Raw genomic sequence first — 18,657 nt, forward strand, 5'->3', positions numbered from 1 at the left:
CTAATCAAAGCAGTAAAAGTGTTTCAAAGCTTCAAGAAGACAGAAGGATAAGGTTTGATTCTTCATTTAGGATTGTCACCCATCATCGTCCTATTTTCAGTTTGGTTCAGTTTATGTATAAAACACCAATTTACAGCACGTATCGTCTACAAGCATTTTACATGACAATATTTCTCTTTGTCTTCCCTTCCCCCCCTCCAGAAGCAGCTCTGTTTTGAGGGTATCGTTTTGTTTGTGTGTGGGGTTGTTGCGGTAGAGTGCGGGCTGCATGAGACGCAGAGAAGGAGCTCGTTCATTGCTTCTCCTGGCACTTGTTGATCTATGCCCATCTACTTTAATGTGCACAGCTTGAAAAACAGAGCATGATCTACCAACTTGGTTTTCTGCTGAAGATTTTTACACTTTAGAATAACATTTAGAATAAACAATACTGTATTTGCTACTGCAGTTTCCTCTTTGTGTTATATGATGTGCTCTCACATTGTACGTGAAACTGCTGTAACTGTTTCTACAATTGTAAACACAGACACCACTTCACATACAGTACAACCAAAATATTGTCCAAATAATGTGTTTTTATTTCCCCTGTTAGTTCTTTTTTTTTTTCAGCGCATAACAACAATCAGTAGAAGAACAGGTAGGTTGTATTTTTTATTTAAAACTTCATTTAACCCATACAGCAAACTGTACAATTAAATTATTCACAGTGTGTTAAAAAGAATAGTTCAGTAAGTTTTCTATAGTAGTTTGCTGAAACCCTCCAGTGTATTATTAAGATGCTCTTTTTACACGTACAGTTACAACGAAAACAAATACACCTGTCCCACTTTTTCAATAATTTTTTTCATATTTTCTTAGCAAAATCTTACAAAAACTATATTCATAGAAAGTCTGTATGTTCACAAAGAAAACCCTGGTTGGCACCAACATATTTCTCATATATTTGGGAGGGTATTTTGCCAGATGATAGAAGCGTTAGGGCTAGAAAGGAAAATTAAAAAAAAAAGGTAAAAATGAAAAAAAAAGGATGAAAATAAAAACATTTATCACACACAGGTAATAGAACAGGTTTATGTAGATTACATTTTCTGTTACTTTTCTCTCACATTTCTTACAGGTTTGTGTAAAATGACATTATTCACATTATTTATTTTTAAAAAAAGATGTTTATATTCAGTAACCAAATGGACTGAAGCAGCCATGTTAGAATCAACAAAATTTCATTCAGGTATTGTTGCTGCCACACATTAAAGAAATGTTGTACAATGAGTCTCAAAAGTCTTTTAATCACCTGCAAGAAAAGTTCGAGTACACATCGGTGTGACGGTACAATAGCATAACCGTAGATCAGCAGCAGTTATACTTTAGACCAGGTTGTAATGGGGAATTTGTGAAAAATAAAGGTCCACTGACACAAGAAACGCCTACTCTGAGGAAATATCCCTTGAACTCTTAGGGGAGCTCAATCTCTCCGCTTCATTTTCACCATATAGAAATATATTAGCCATCATAAAAGACAATTTACATACATGTTCTCATCTAGATAGGAAAGAATCCAATATATCATTTTCAAACGTATTTCTATGAAATAAACGGGGTTTGGGGGAATCGGATTCGGGACAAAGTGGGGAGGAAGGGTAAAGTGGCCAGATGAAATAAATAGCATCTAGAACATATTTGTGAACAGAATGAATATATAACTGTATAAATTTAGTAAAATACATCTTCTCCTGCCAATCTTATCTACATACTCTACTTAGCAGAAGAGAATCGATAAACAATTATACAGCGAGTCTCTACCAAACCAATGCTAAATTTTACAGATCAAAGTTTCCTTGAATCATAGATAGATATTTTCTCTCTTTTGTCACTGTGTATTGACAATGTAAACCTCACAGAGGTTCAATGTTCTCTCTGCTTCAGCATAATAGCATCTTACAGACTGCTCCAATCTTTATTCTGGGTGATTTTGCTGGAGATAAAAATGTATAGGCATTACAGTCCAAACAAACACAAGAATAATTGACTGTTCTTTCTCAAATTACCATACAGTCTTTCAGCAAAAGTCCACATCAGGTAATTAAGCCGATCAATCATCTATTCTGAGATCCCCTTCAAAAGTGGTTAATTTTTCTTTTAAACTCAAGCCTTTTTTATGTCTCTTTTTTTTCTTCCATTTTGCAAAAATAAAATAATTATAAGTTATTTTCAAAAACCTTGTAAATTACACCTGACATGGAAAGGGTTTGAAAATGTGTTTGAAAAAATGCGGCATCCAGGCACTCTGTGGTCACAATCAACCAAAGAGCAGTTGAGAATTTAATGAATATAGCCTGATTAAATGCACTTAACTTTCAGTAAATACCAGTTACTCATTCCCTTAAGATATCCACCCAGAGCTGTTGCTATAGTATTAATTGTTGGTGCTATTTCCAGGAAGGTAGCAGAAGTTGAAGTAAAATTTGTTTTGCTAGCTAGACATACTTTTTCTGATGTAACTGGTTTGCAATGAGTTACCTAGGCTGGTCATCCACGACCCATGATGACCCTTATTTAGGGTATAAAAGTTGTAACAGTATTGAAACATAATGTCTTACATGTGTGTCTACAGAGAGTTTATTTTCATTTTACAATACAATTAAAGTTCAATGTTTTCAAAGCTTGAAGGAATAAGATGGATAAACATAAAACCTTATCTAATGTTCTCTGTTTTAGTCGATGCTGATCAAAGTGTCTATTGGCAAAACATTTAATCACAAGTCAGACATTGTTTGGGATGTTGAGCAAATGCAACTTATACTGTAAAAGAGCTTTTAGTGGACGGTATGACAAGAAAAGCACTACGTAAAGTTTTGAAGTTGCAGTTTTTCAAGCATCCACACTTCTTGAATGTTTAATTGGTGCAATACAATTCAGAATCAATCCAACATAGGAAAAAGCAGTGGCACTAGCAACTACAAAATGGTCGCAAAGTCATCCAAAGGGAAACTGTCAAAGTCAACACAAGTCTTGCTTAAGGAGACATCATGCTATGAAACATTGCGGGAGGAGTGTTTCTGCTTTAGGGCATCGATCAGTGAGTCTACCAAGGATTTCAATATGAATTTTGAAGTTGCCCACAAAAATGATTGATATAAAACAGAACTCATGTTTCCTAAAAAATAATAAGATACTTGGTGAAGACTGGAGAAACTACAGAAATGAAGCCAACAACAGTGTTGTGTCTGGAACAGTTTGGAAAGGGGGGCACTGAAGTTGTGGCTCTTGTCCATAAACTGTACCTTGTAGAATATTATGCCCACTGACATAAAAGTCATTAAACTAAAAATAAATTGCATCTGTTCCAAAATCACCATTTTTCTGAAGAAAAATGCTATTCAAGATCAGAGAGAACCAATCACAGAGATTCCTTTATATAACTTAGTTTATGTGCAGACTTGTCATTTCACGAAAACTTGGGAGGACAACGGCATTATAAAGGACAATGTTTCAAGAAAATGTAAGGGCTTACATGACAAAGCTGCAATGCCTGGGTTAGGTATGGATTATTTACTGAAAACAAGGAATACTGAATCTTAATAATCAAGTTACAGTAATATCATTCCATTAATCCATAATACGACAGCTAGATCTAAAAAAAAGTCTAATATTGTGAAAAAGTACAATATTTCTTGCCAGTCATCTCAGAAAAAGAAATAGTCGTTTTATAGATTAAGACTCTTTAAAAGCACAGGAAACCTTTGCAGGTTCTTTGAGTTAATTAGCTAATTACTGTGAGACACCAGGAATTTTAAATAATGTTTTTTTCACAATATTCAAATTTTCTGAAGCAGTGAATTTTGAGTTTTCTTTATCTTTAAACCATAGCGATCAAAATTTCAAGAAACAAAGGCTTGGAATATATCATTATTTATGTGATGATTCTATGTAATATATGTTTCACTTTCTGAGAAGACTGACAAGAAATACTCAAATTTTTCAAAGTAGCTTACCGTTTAATGTTCAGACAGTTCTGGAGTAACCAGCACTTTTATTGGTCCATTCAATGGAACACCACTCCTCCCCAACCTGTTTCTGGACACTGCCAAAAGACGGCTTCAATAATTTTTCATTTCTTACAATAAAGCTGTAAAGAAATGATCCCTCCTGTTAGGGTAGCTAGCTTTTAGCAACTGCATATTAGCAACAAGAGCAAATAGCCAGGTAGACCACTAGCTAATATCAGTGTGATATTTGTTTTCCGCTATAAGGAGAATAATATAGAAAATAGATATCGTATGTAATAAATCATGGATTACTGCCACATGACAAATAGTGGGTTGGTCTTGCTTTTGCAAACAAAACATCCATGACTAGTAGAATAATGGACTCCACTAGACCCCTGAAGGTCTGCTGTGGTATGTGGCTCCAAGATGTTAGCAACAGGTCATTTAAGTCCTGTAACTTTTGGATGGGGCCTCCATAGGTCAGACTTGTTTGTCTTACACATGCCACAGGTGCTCAATTGGACTGACATCTGGGAAATTTGAAGGGCAATTTGATAAATCAAAGTATTGGAGAACCATTTTTTTTTATTTTGTGGCATGGAGCATCATTTTCAATGAGCCTACAATCATCAGGGGAACTGATTTTATATGAAAGGGTGCACATGGTCTGCAAGAATGCTTGAGTAACTGGTACATGGCAAAGCAACAACCTCATAGATCCCAGAACTCAAAGTTTACCATCAGGACATTGCCCAAGGCTTGCCTTTTTTCCTGCAGTGCTTTGTATTTCCCAGATAGGCAAGGCAAAGGGCCATCCATGTAAAACAATAAATAAAAAGAATAAAAACAAACACCCTTCAGGGGAACCATGACAGGACAGTCTTCCACTGTCCTGTTTCCAGATCTGAGGCAGTGGACAGGGGTCAGCAAATGGATGGGCACCCAAACTTATCTGAAGCTATGCAGTTTCTTACTCAACAATCCCTGATGCGTTGGACATTCTCGACACCTTTCCTTCATAACTAGCATTATCTTCTTTAACATGTTGAGTCACAGCACCTCTGTTGGACCAAGCAGGCTACCCTTTTCTGTTCATGTGCATCAATGAGTCTCGACTGACTGTGGTCCCAGTTCATCACTTTTCTTCCTTGGACAATTTAAAATGAAACTGTCTGCTGCAGACCACAAACCAAGAGCTCCAGTTTTGTAGATGCTCTGATCCAGTTGTCAAGTCAACACAATTAGGCCCTTCTTAGACTCTTACTCAAATTCTTACGCTTCCCCATTTTCCTGCTTGTTTGGAGCAACTATATAAATTAAATATTCACTTCTTTACACATTTATCTCACCCGCTACTGAGTATCAAGTTGAAATTCTAATCCGTTTTCTTGCCTTCACCTGTCAGTATTCATTTTGTTATGCCTTGGCGGTGTAAATTAAAGCACTTAAAAATCTATGATCAATTTCATAGGTGATGATCCTATTTTTTGTTTTAGTCTACATATCAAAATCAAAAAGATAGTCAAGAAATGCTATAGATCGTCTTATTCTGTTAAAATTGAAGTGTCATTTTAGTACAAATAAAAATATGCGTTGCTATTCTGTTTTTTACTAAAATTTACAGGATTTTGTTGTCCATTTTAGTGTCAGATTTTTGTATGACTGATTGGTGTTCTTTATTCCAGGTTATCATATAATTGGGATCACATAGTGAGCCATGCCTAGCCATAACCAGACGCAGATAGTTAGATTTGAATGCCTCTTACAGAAAATAAACTGGAGAACGAGTCCTTTAATGTCCCACTTCAGCCCCTCCAATTCACTGTTAATTGAACACCTGGTTATTAAACAGCTCTGGCTCTTGATGTTCTGAGTATAAATCTGTTGAATGGTCAGGTCTTTGGCAATCAACATGTTATCTGATAACAATCTAATTATGTACAAAGTAATTTGAAAGAAAAATGAACCTTGAAAAAAAAAAGTCAAAAATCATGTCAAATATCCCAAGTTAGAATCTTATGTTTTTAATATACAGCTGATGTGTCCACAATCCACTCTGCATGAGTGATTGCGGTTGTTTTTGTATGACACTATTTTTAGGTACACATCACAGCTACATCAGATGTAAATTTACTGTTTCACATCTTGCTGTAGGTTCTACCAGTCACAGTGTTGCCAACACTAAATGACACAGACACCCAGCTGAACCTGTACATATTTGAGGTAACACTTTCTGCTGCCAAAGGTCATTCAGTTTTGTGGAAATCAACAGGCCAAACAAAAGAACTTCATATATAACCATGATTTATAACAAAACTCCCTTATCCTTCTGGAACTGTATCAAAGTCATTTATTGCCATTTTCAAAAAGCCTTTTTTTTTCATTTGCCAGGCTATGTTTTCACATACAATTTTAAATCTTTTAAGTGACTCAGGGTCCACTGAATATTGTGTTTTCTCTTGTGGTACATATGTAAACATCAGACTCAAACTGATTCATATTTGGGTGTACCGTTTCCTTTGTCGGGTTGTTTTTCTGCCCCTTGCACAACCTTTACAACCACAACCAAGTATCTTTTGTAGTGTTGATTACAGTGGTGTCTGTCATACCTGTGTGGCCGATGCTGCCAATTTGAGTTGCCCATGTTTTGTAAGTGTTCCCATGTCACTGTTGTTAATGATGTATCTGGTGATCCCGTCTATGCCATTGTCCCTGGGCTCCGGCACCGCCCCTGAAATGTTGCTCACGAGGTTCTTGCCCTGCGGGGAACACATTGTCAGGGGAACACAGGAGCCATCCCAGTGCTGCAGCTCATGTTGTCCTTTCCTGGGAGTCGTCGGTCGTTGTAGGCGTGCATGTTGATCACTGCATCCGTCTTCACCATGACCGGTGGCTGAGGCTTGTGTTTCACCCGTCTCTCGCAGGTGAACGACAGTCTGATCTCGTCCACCATGGCGCTGCACAAAGACCTCTGGGCAAAAAGGGAGGATCCGGGGAGGGACACGCGGAGCAGAGGGGAAAGGGACGGGGGGTAAATGCCTTAGCTTTAAATTGTTCTGACAGCAGAGGGTGTCTACAGTCTAAAGAGCAGGAAATGGATGTGGAGTGCTCATGTTGCCTTAATAGCTTTGTGTGCATATGCGCCTGGCTGTCATTAATGTTACACTGCAACCTCACCACCACATGTGGTATGCACATAGCTCATTAATATCGCTGTGTCAGTGGCACTGAACACATAATACACAGAAATGCATGCAAAAATGCACACAGCATGATTCAAAATTATTGATTTGTGCCATTAAGGGGTTGATGCTATTCTGCTATCTCCAATGACTAATAATGGATTAATTCCCTGTTCCAATTTGTAGTAATGCCAGCTAAATGAGTAAATGTTGTGGTGCTAAGGCCAAGTACTCCAAGGGATTAGTCAAAGAAAGGCATGCAAATCCCTTTATGAATTTTTTGAATCAAAAGCTATGAATAGAGCAATAGCTTTAAGGTATGCAGAAAAAGAATCATGAGAATAGCTATGATTCCTAGCGACTGTAAAAATACAGGTGCATCTTTATGAATAAGGATAGCATTATAAAGTTAATTCATTTTTGCAATTAAGTCTGAAACAAGAAATTCATAGACAGAGGAACTCAAACGTACAACACTTATAAAATACCATGCTTCTGATAAATGAAAATTGAGGTCAGGATAAGTAATTCTCCATCTGTTTTCCACTTTAAATATAAAAATCAAACACAGTAACCTGGTTTTATAGGTTTGGGGTCAAAACTGCATTATTTTTGGAAATATTTCATGATTCAATGCACCTTGACAAAACCCAAGTTCCAACTAGAGAAAAGTAATCCAGGACATGATGGGCACAGGTATGATTTTATGATATGGCAATATAAACATCTTTCAAAATTGTAGTCAGAAGGTAAAGTTTTGTTTTGGCCTAGAAGCTTTCTCTATAAGAACATTCCTTCATGTTTTCTAAGTCAAACTACCATGGCATTTTATTTTTGTAATTATACAAGGTTAACCCTGTATAATTACAGTATGTGACATCATGCTTTAGACCAGCATTCAAAACCACACAGTGAGAATAAATTCATGAAAATGCTCTTTAAAATTCATAATCTGTAGAGATATATACCTGTTCACGTTCGGTGGTCTTTCTCAGCTTGTAGATAAATTCAGCAATTGCCACAAAGACAGACAGCACCAGACCAGATGCCAGCACAATGAATATACCACCCAGGTTCTGGATCCCCATGGGGCCCGTCTCGCGACGCTCCTCATCCAAGCAGCCGCTTCCGCTCCACCACTTCTCCTTCAGAACGTGGAGAAGCCCATCCTCTAAGATGCTGAGGATTGCTATGCTGATTTTGTCCCTGTATGGCGAGCCTGCAAGCAACATAAGGTCAATTTAACTTTGGATGAAATGCCAGCTGGACTCTGCGATAATAAGGTTCATAAACACGTTGTGGCACACTGTCTTGACGAGTAGCTACATTTTTTTTTTTTGTCTTTTTTACCCTGCATACCTACTGCATCGAAGGGCTATTTCTCTTGCCCTCATCTTTCAGGGAACACAAAAAGCACACCTAACTTACGAAAAAGGTTTGAATTTTTCATAGTGCTGGAGCTCTGCAATGCAATTTGGAGGCTATTCATAAGTCTTACCAAGGGGAGTGCCGATGCCGTAGCCTTTGCTGTCAATAAGCCCTCCCACTTGTGTCAGGTTACAGTTTCTCCTAGTGATATAATCAATGGTGGTGGACTCTGTAATGAGTGCATAGTCAGACTTCAGCACCCTCTGAACCCCGTCTTCCACAGACTTCACCAGAGACGTTCTCGGCCTGCTGCTCATGAAGGCCCACATCTTCTCAAACGTAGAAACCTTTGATTTCTGTGAGGGATGGAAAACGAAAGTTGTAAAAGTAAATTAATCTCCGAACTACGTTTTAACATTCTTCGATGCTGGAAGGCAAAGGAAAAGTAGCTGGAAAAGCACACAATGTTTTTATTAACAGAAGAAATGCTGAATTCAAATAAAGCAACTTTTTAAATGCAATAGCCAAAGGTGTTTAAAGTGAAAAAATAAACTATTAAATATGGGTTGTTCAGTAGCGATGGAGATTTTCTGAATGCTAAAAATATGTGAGACTACACAGATGGTATGTGTAATTACGCTACAGCTCTTAGTGGTTTATTTAGCAAAAAACCAAATAGATTTAAATGATTACTTTTCAGATCTCCGTTATCACAGGATTAAAGAACGACGAATTGAAGCTCACACACATCTTAAGTGTTACTGAAGCAGCAATAATAGAATGCCATTCCATTCGTCTTGCATCAGTCTATGAGGTATTTCATGCAATTTTCTGTGAGGTCACATTTATGCCATGTCTAATCCAAGATAATTACTGTCTAATAACTATGAGGCATTTCAAATTGTGTGCGATGCTCTTTATAAGAAATCTGCTCCTGGTGTTAAATCCAGTAACAGTGGAGTCCTGGCGATCTCAGAAGAGATATTTTAAGTTGGCATTCAACCACTTATTGTTTTGTTTTTAGCAGTCTTCAACTTCCACTTTGGAAGAATTTGAGGTGGTGCAAGCACATTCTGTGCGACAGTGGCCACACGCACTTTTAAGGAAGAAAGTGCAGCACGAATATAATGATGTTATTATGATGTGACTCTTGCTTTGTCACTCACATTTTCACTCACTAAATTTTAAAACATAAGATGCAATTTTATGGGGGATTAAATTTGTAAATTAATCAAACCTTTATGAAGTTAGTAACAGTATTTAAGTCTATATAGAGTCTTTACACTCTAAAGTAAGTTCATGTCATCCACAATGATTTTGGTTTATAATGCATTCTTTTCTAATGTATTGAGATTCACCTGTATATGTTTTAACCTATAAGTAATCACCATTTTATTTTTCATGCTGCTAAATGTTTAATTAACGTTACCATATTACCAAGGAAACCCCCTCCAACCTTTAAAGCTCTAAAGTTAATGCAATGGATTATTTGATCTCATTTCTTACATTTGTCCTGCAAACCCTAAACTTAAAAGCAATAATGTTGGAATTTCTTTAAAACAATCATAACTTGGTGATTGGTTTTATTACTGACATTTTAAAATTTAGTTGAAGATGTAAGAACAACTTTTATAGAACACAAATTATTCATGCACACTGTTAATCAAATATACAGTATAAAGTAGTGTCTGCTTTGTTTTTAAATTGGCTTTTAACATTCAATGGTAATGCCCCAGTTCCTTTTGAGTGAAATGACTTTTAATCATGTTTTCTGATGATTAAAATGTAAAACGTTTACCAAGCAAGAGAAGCAAAATGAACTCCGCATCAGGAGCACAACTCTGATCGCGTTGCCTTCTTTGTGAAACATTCTTATGACAATGACCAAAGTTATTGTCCTCCTGCCTAGAGTTAATCATCTAATGAGCTCCTTAAATGGCTAACAAATTGGCTACTGACCAAAATCTGATTTTAATCTTGAAAAGCCTGGATCCTGGACCAGCTTTTTTGAAAACTCAAAAATGTGATCTTTTTTCTAATCACCGAATGCATCTCATATAGTCTCTGCCAGGTCGCACAGACAACAAGATTCTTTGGTTTGATTGAAAAAGACTGAGTTATGCTTTTACAATCTCAGTTTTACAACAAGACAAAGATCCACATTTTGCCTGGAACACAAATAATGCTTTATAAAAGTTTAAAATATAATTTTTGTAAACACTTTGACTTTGTTTTAAAATAGTAAGACATGTCTTACATGGACTTTTCCCCACATACTTTTCATTATATAAAATAATAGTTGACCACATGATAGTGAAAATAAGTATTTTCAGTTTTGTTGTTCTCATTTTAAAGAGAATAAGAATCATCCAAATTCATGATGCACAGAACAAATCTTTACAAAATCGAGTTCAAAAGACATCCACAAAAGTTTAATCAGTAGATCTAAAGTCAATATACTTTATAAGTAACTTGTATTTATTCAATTTTTTTTATTTTTATGGGAAATTTATTTTTTGAAAATTTAAAAAACCTCTTGGACAGAATTTGCGCCAGGAGTTTCTCAATCAATTCCCTTTTGATTTTTGAACTGGAGTGAAAAGTCAAAACTTTTTTTCTTTTTTACTTTCTATTTTTTGTTCTCTAATCCACATTAAGATTAAAACCCATTAGCAAATACCAGAAAAAAAAAATAAATCTGTACATCTGGGTTTCAACATCATTTATCAGCCTTTTCTGCCTCATTGAATTAGCATCAGTAAGGCCCTCTGCAAGGGCAAAAGCTGGCAGAGGTCACTTGAGCCATGTGTAATTAGCCACCTGCTTCTCTTGTTCATTACTAAAAATTCTTGAATAGCAGAAATAATCCCCAAACTTTCGTTTTTTTAATACAGCTATTCAAAGATCACAAGTGTTTGTGTATCTGGTATCCAAGACATTGTAACTATAGAACATAAAATATAGATTTTTTAAAAGTATTTTTATATAATATGTAGAATTAAAAGTACTCCAAAAGTAACATTTAAAATCTTGAATATGCTCTGCATAGCTGTCCAGAAGTAGTCTTTCCCAATGTGCACATTAAATATAAGGTGAACTATACAGGCTCTTGCACCGTATACTTACAGAAGAATATTTCTAGAATCTGAGAAAAATATTAGTTATGTATTTTATATCACTTATTGTGTGCTACTCTGTATAGCTTTGTTATCTACCTTGAAGAAAGCCATTGTTGCTCCATCTCTGACCACACCATACTCGATTTTGGTCTGCTTGGCAATGTCATCAGCTGAATCCACGGGTGAGTCCATCCTCTCCACGGTAAGGAAAGCTGCTAAATTAGCTGTATATGACGATATTATGATGAGCGTGAAGAACCACCAGATTCCACCTATTATCCTGGTCGACAGGGCTTTGGGCATCAGCTCCGAGCCTGTGTGCAACACCATGAGAGAGAAAGAGAGAAACATACTGTAAACGAGTTAAATGAACGGAGAAACATGACTGCTTGCATTTTTGTTAATTAGCTTGAAAATGCTTTTGGCAGTGCCACTGCTTCTCATTAAGGGGCTGCGAGTTGGTAAATGGAAATTAAAGTCAGCAGGGCAAGATAGTCAAAATGTGAGCTAAAACTAGGAGCAGAAAAATTCATAGAAATACAAACATTGCGCATTTAATAAATAAATGCACAAATGCCTGCAAAAATCACTATATCTATAATATCTTATCAGGTGTATGTTAACGCCTAGCAGAGCGGGCTGATTGCCTCCATGCCATGCCCACACAGATGCTGCAATCCATGCAAAAAGAACCCTGGCCAAGTATTAAGTGTATATTTTGTACAGTACATTGAGATGCTTTTCAGATTTATGCACTAAACCCCTTTTTATCTTCTATTCTTTAAATTTGATGAGAAACAAAACTTTTTGTTTTCATTAACTGCAAGCCACAATCATCAAAACAAGTGCTGGAAATTTAAAATCATGTCAATGTTGAATCTATTTAGTGCTTGAATTTTACTTTAATTTGCTGAAATACACTTTTAAAAGGACTTAAACCACAAACTGTTTCCTTAGCCCTATAATATATATATTTTATACCTCATTGGGTCCACTAAAAAGACATATTACTGATAAATATGGAAAAAAAATAATCAGAGTCTGCATCAAGAAAAAAAAATAGAAAGAAGAGATAATATGTTGACAGAAGAGCTCTGCATCAGCCTTGACTTTGAGTGGGTCTCTTCTGAGCAGTACTATGTTTACAATGGCTCACTGACTGGTGTTAAAGTTACTTTATATCTCATCTCTGACAACCTTTAAAATACCCTTGTGCTTTGTGCACTCTGTTACTTTACTGAGAAGATTTATGAGGGCAATTCTGAAGAGTAACAAGCCCACAGAAGGCGGGCAGCCTGGTCAGCTCTTTAACCTCTTCTACCAAATTTGATTGGATTTGTCCTTTGTGGTTTGACAAAGACTCTACATGGTTACAAACAAGGGAAGATAGAAGCTTCCCTTAATTCACAATGACTTCAGAGAGGCAAGATCCAGATGCATTCTCTGGTCACACTAAAAATGAAGTGAAGCCATGGGTAACTCAATTGAATTCCACACTATAAAGCACTGTTGTCAGCGGGGAGCAATATATGGCACTGCATCAGAACACTCCAATAAATACAAGAAGCAGATCAGTCATATGGTGCCAACAATAAAATGGTGGCAAGATACAGTACGATACTGTTCTCAGAGGAAGTGGTCATTATTTGTAAGCCAACTCAATGTTCTCATACAGAAGCCATTATTCACACTGTTAGCTGTCGAAAGATCATATGTCTCACTAGATACTGCACTGTCTACTCAAAGTAAATTTTACTGTTTGGATTATACTTGAAAAAAAAATTGTGATGGGAATCATGTATGTTAAATTGCTGAATTTTTACAACAGCTTGAGTTGCTAAAAAAAAAATAGGTTCCCTTCCTACATGCTTTAGATGTTTTCCACTCAGCACAGCTGATTCAAAAGACTGCATGCCTGCAATTGTTGCAGAAGCTTCTTTATCAACCTGCAGCAGTGAAACACCTAAGTGGGGGCTCTGAAGACCAAGGTTGAGGACCTCTGACTTAGGCTGTCCAAAAATCTAATCTGATTGACTGATCGGCACGTGGTTGATGACTACTTCCCTGGACGCTGTCGACTGAGCTTCAGTGTTCTGAGACTCGGACACAAAGAACCAGAACCAACAATTATTATTTATTTTTGCCCCAGACAAATCAATGAGAAGTCTAATTAAGTTGACACTATTTTATTGTAATATTTTGAAATGACTCTGACTCCATGGAAAGAGTTGTCATCTTGGTAAATGTCATTATGCAATTTGTTTGTTCCATTCCAGCTTCCTCCTACCGTGTCAATATGCTGCTGGGCAAATTATTTAAAACCTTGTTAATTGGGTATAAACTTTTGTTTTAATTTCTAGTACATTTTCTTTTTTTTCCCCCTCACTCTTCGGACTTATCAGTGTCCCTCACTAACTTTCTTCAAGGGTATGACCTGATTCAGAATCCAAAGTGGGGATTCTCCAAGATATCCAAGAGACCTGAAAACAAGACAACTGGAGGTCTGCAAGTGACCTCTGTGCAGACAGAAACGCTCCTAGAGGAGGGAAGCCGACGATCTCTCTGACCAGAAATGTAAGTAGGTTTTGAGGAAGACAATAGCAGCAGGTGACCTACTCTAGGCTCTCTGTTTTCCTGTTCTCTAGTGTCAGCTCTGAAACTTTGAATTTATCCTTCTTTTACTTTTCCACTCAAATTAACATATATTCTAGGCTTTAAACCTCATAAACTTTAGAAACATCTTTTTTTTTATCTGCATATGCAATATTTTGAATGTTGAGTTTCTAATAAAAAAAAACAAAAACACTTCCCTTCCAACTTGTAGAGCAGTAGTGTTACCAATTAGCATATTTGTTTATATTGTTTGTTTTTTTCCTTTTTGCCTAGTTAAATCATCAAAGTAGAGCGTTATATGATTAATTATAAAATTAATTCTTGATTACATTAATTGCCACTTCCTAGTGTTTTTACAAATTATGTCTTTTTTTATTGATTAAGACTGGATACAATTAAGCAGAAAGATATTTAGAAATGTTCTTGTTACTTTAAGGCGATGGCAGGAGTCATTCATTGTTTCCAAACGATATGATGAGTCCAGTCAGGGAATTATTACTATTTTTGATATATTTACATTAAATTGATGTGCTAATTTTTTTATAGTTAAGGGAGAAAAATTAAAAACAAACACATAATAGAGTGCAAATGGATAACAGTACAACGACTTCTGAAATATCTTTAAAAGAGTTTTTAATGTAATTCAGCAACTATTAGCAAAATATGATGCCCTCGTTTGGAATATTGATTCTCACCAGCAGTGCCTCCCATTGCTAAATTAAATCTGTGCTTGCCTATGAGAATCAGTACTAAAAGCTAATTCCTTTGATCACACCTCTGCATGAAATTACTGATTCACTTTCTATTGAACATTATTAATAAAAAACAAATAAAATAAAACAATTAGCATGGACATATTTTAATTATCAATAAATCACCATAGCATCTGAATAGGCACTAATTTAGAATAGTTTTCATACTGAAGGACTTTATTCCAGCAGAATATTTTTTTAAATAAGAACAGAAAGTGAAAAACATAATAAAAATAATTCTTTTTTGAAGCTAAGCCCTAATTGTGTTGAAAAGAGTGACTTTTTGCTAAGTAAGAAAGTTGGTATTTTTCCTGATTAAAAGCTCATAATTGGAGCCATTATATATCATTATGTGTCAGAGGATCTCATCTAATGAAATGAATCTCAAACCACAACTAAAAACTTTATAATTCACATAATTTCTGCATCGTGTCATAGAGCTGAAATTATTTTCTCTAACAGTGTATAGTCAAAGAAAGTCTTATTACACAGAAAGCACAAAATTGCAAAGATTGTTGTTAATTCTGGTGTTTTTGTAGCATACTGCAAAAACCTTGCTGCAAGCCAAATATGTCAAAACAGAATGTTTTGAATTACTGGTTTTTGATTTTGAGATTAACATTTTGTCAGGTTAAAATCACAAACTGTATTTTACGTTACTTGTATTTTATGCAATGGACCAACATAAAGTAGTGCATAAATATGAACTGAAACAAAAAAACAGAGGTGTGGGATGCATTTTTTATTCAGATCTCTTTGGTTTGATACCAGAGACCACTGTAGTTTCTGTCCTAATCTTGGTATCATTCCTCATGTGGTGAGAGTTATACCAGTTAATATCAGATCTACTAATATACTGTCTGAAAAATGATTGCAACAAATTAATATCCTATGTTTGTGAAAATATTAGAGATTCTTTGGAGTTGCAAAAAATAATTGATTTTTCTTTCTCTACAAATATTTGTTTTTCTAAGAGATATTGGGTTCAGTGTCTTTAATTTTCAAAAATAAACCATTTCAAGATGCTGAAGGCAACATCTATCAGACTAATTTGTTAGGTTGTTATGTTTACTTTTACATTTAACTTTTTAGATCAAACATACTTTCAGACATTTTACAGGAAGAAACCAATTTATAAAAAATAATCACATATGTGTTTGTTGTGAGAAACACAGACCTCCGAGAATGCATCTGAGTGCTTTTGCACCTCCTGATATTTTATGTTCTTTTTGTTGTCTCTGACACCTCCCTCCCACAGACAGGCTGGTAGATTTTTTTTTTTTTTTTTTTTGCGGGTTTCCTCAAACGCGTCCATTTGCATTTTAAACATGTCAAGGAAATGGCTTCCGCCTCAGCTGCTGTCACCGTGTTTGGCAGACAAGCAAGGGGTGTCTGTTAATGTGACACAGACAAAATATACACCTCGCTACAGATACCGCTGTGCAGCATGTGTTACAAGGCGCTGTTGCAAAAACGGTGTCACTGAAAGCCAGGTACGATGTCAGTTTTAAAATTAGATGCATTCATGCACTAATTGGCAAGATGCTTTGGACTATTTGGCCAATTAGCTAACTGTTTTTAAGTGCATATATGCAGTATTCATAACCTTGGATGAACTCTTATGTTTCAAAGTAAAAACAAAAAACAAAACAATAAATCAAGGAACTATGAATAAGAGTTGATTAACAGCAGGAGCTTCAGTCAATGCCTGAAAATGAGAAACAGTGGAGTTCTGGCATTTACAGAAATCAGTGTGCGCCACATTATGAATTATAATAGAAAATACTCCCCTGTTTAGTTTAATAATATAGGCAACTAACTAGCTCATTTTGATTTGATTCTCCCTCTCACAGCGTACCTCTGCTGCTCTCATATTTCTCTGCCAGTATCAGCAAATTGGAAGAGCTGCTGTGCAGTTTCACAAGAGTGCCGCCGAGTTTCTGTGCTTAATGAATTGCTGAATGTGTTTGCAATCCTTGCAGCCAAAGATCCACTGAGCCTAACTAAACCTTCTTGATTTGTCTTGTTACACTGAGGTTAAACATTTTCTTACTTGGGTCCTTTTCGCTGCAGTTAACTCCATTATGTAAATCCTGGCCCTTCCTCTGCTTAGTCATCCCTTTAAGGAATACCTTGCAGAAGGAAAGGATTTCCCTTCCTTGTTTTTATACTCTGAACAATCAGCTCTTTGAGTCAATGTTTAGTCCTTCAAATCATCAATGAATAGTATATGTGGAGAGGAAGAGCTCAAACTGATCAAAATGCCATAAACAAGAAAGATTTTGCAAGAAAATTGCAAAACCAAAAATACTTCTAAGTAGAGACAGTTCAAACTTATATCATTAGTGGTAAGCATTAAAGACGTCAAAGCTCAAGATGGTATCTTCTTGTTTCTGTTCGTATTGTGTAATGTTATGTCAAAGGGAAACAATGTTAAAGACAATATATTTTCTTTGTTCAATACATCTTTAACTTTTGCTTAAGTTGTGGCAGCAGTAAAAATTTGTTAGCAAAAAATGTGGAAGGTAGGAGTCCATTTGAAACCCACATTGGGCAATGTCATTGTTGAAAAGTGCAGGATTTGACTAAAACATTTATCAAGCAAACTGTCATTTAACAATAAAGATAAAACACTGACTTGTTTCCTAAAATCCAAACATCTTGGGAATTGCTTAGAGTCTGGAAATCTTTGCTAATTGAAAGCTAGCATTTAGCATTTAAAGAACATAAGGTATTTAAATTGTTTCAAAGCTTCCCCATTTACTTTATGTTGGAAAAATATATTTTTTACATAAATCTAAGTATTGACAAAAGTACAAAAGGTTAAACACCAAACATGGTGACACACATCTACTTAATGAACTGAATGTTGTGAGAGTCAACATTCTCACAACGTAAGATTTGCAATGGTATCACAAAAGTGCACTGACAGAACAAAAACAGAGTTTTGCAGGATTATTGTAATATCTGGTTGTACACTGTGAGCTATGAATTAGACATATACATTTCTTTCAATGGGTCAACTGCAGTACCTAGTGTTGATAACACTAGGTACTGTGTTATCAAGAAGAGTTGAAAACATCACACCAGCCATATCTAGCATAGCTGACAAAAGGCATTTGTCAAACCTCTTTCTCATTTTACCCTTTTTCTCCCAACACATGATGCTCTTAAACAGGGCCAGTGACTGTGTTACAGGGAGATACATGCAAGAATGTTTTCCATCCCGACCTGCCAATCTTTGACAAGTACCTGGCACCTACTCTTTGCTTTTTTTAAACAGCAGCTAGGTGACAACAGCCTTTGTCTGTCATGTGAGACAGGGCCCTGCAGTTGTTCCTGACAGGTAAACGTCTTATGAAACAGTCGGGTGAAGGAAATCTCGGAGCTTGTCAGCTAAAGAGGCACAAACTAGGAGCTTATGATGAAGAGGAGGAGTTGATGTGATGATTATACTGTTTTTGAAAAGATAAGCAGCCGTGTTCGCTGACATACCTTGTTGCATTAAGGAACCAACTCCAAACCAGAAGCTGTTGAGGAGCGTGAAGTTGTTCTCCACCACGTCCGAGCCGGGATTACAGGGATGAGCGTCGTACCATTCATACGGGCTAAACCTGGGATGGAGGAAGAGCAGGTC

The 18,657-nt window shown here is 36.1% G+C and overlaps 1 protein-coding gene across 2 annotated transcripts in view; it reads right to left on the reverse strand.

The window, feature by feature from the left end:
- Positions 1-595: 595 nt before the first annotated feature.
- The window catches only part of grik3 (glutamate ionotropic receptor kainate type subunit 3), a 140,210-nt gene continuing 122,148 nt past the window's right edge, over positions 596-18,657 (reverse strand). For both annotated transcript variants that reach the window (XM_007557241.2, XM_016673922.1), the window contains exons 12-16: positions 18,516-18,634; positions 11,752-11,969; positions 8,667-8,892; positions 8,137-8,387; positions 596-6,955 (exon numbers count right to left, since the gene is read on the reverse strand). In XM_007557241.2, the coding sequence (XP_007557303.1) occupies positions 6,590-6,955; positions 8,137-8,387; positions 8,667-8,892; positions 11,752-11,969; positions 18,516-18,634 (1,180 nt within the window). In that variant the 3' untranslated portion in view covers positions 596-6,589. The remainder of the gene's footprint in view (positions 6,956-8,136; positions 8,388-8,666; positions 8,893-11,751; positions 11,970-18,515; positions 18,635-18,657) is intronic.

Source organism: Poecilia formosa, unplaced genomic scaffold (genome assembly GCF_000485575.1).
Source record: "Poecilia formosa unplaced genomic scaffold, Poecilia_formosa-5.1.2 Scaffold86, whole genome shotgun sequence".
Taxonomy (NCBI): Eukaryota; Metazoa; Chordata; class Actinopteri; order Cyprinodontiformes; family Poeciliidae; genus Poecilia; species Poecilia formosa.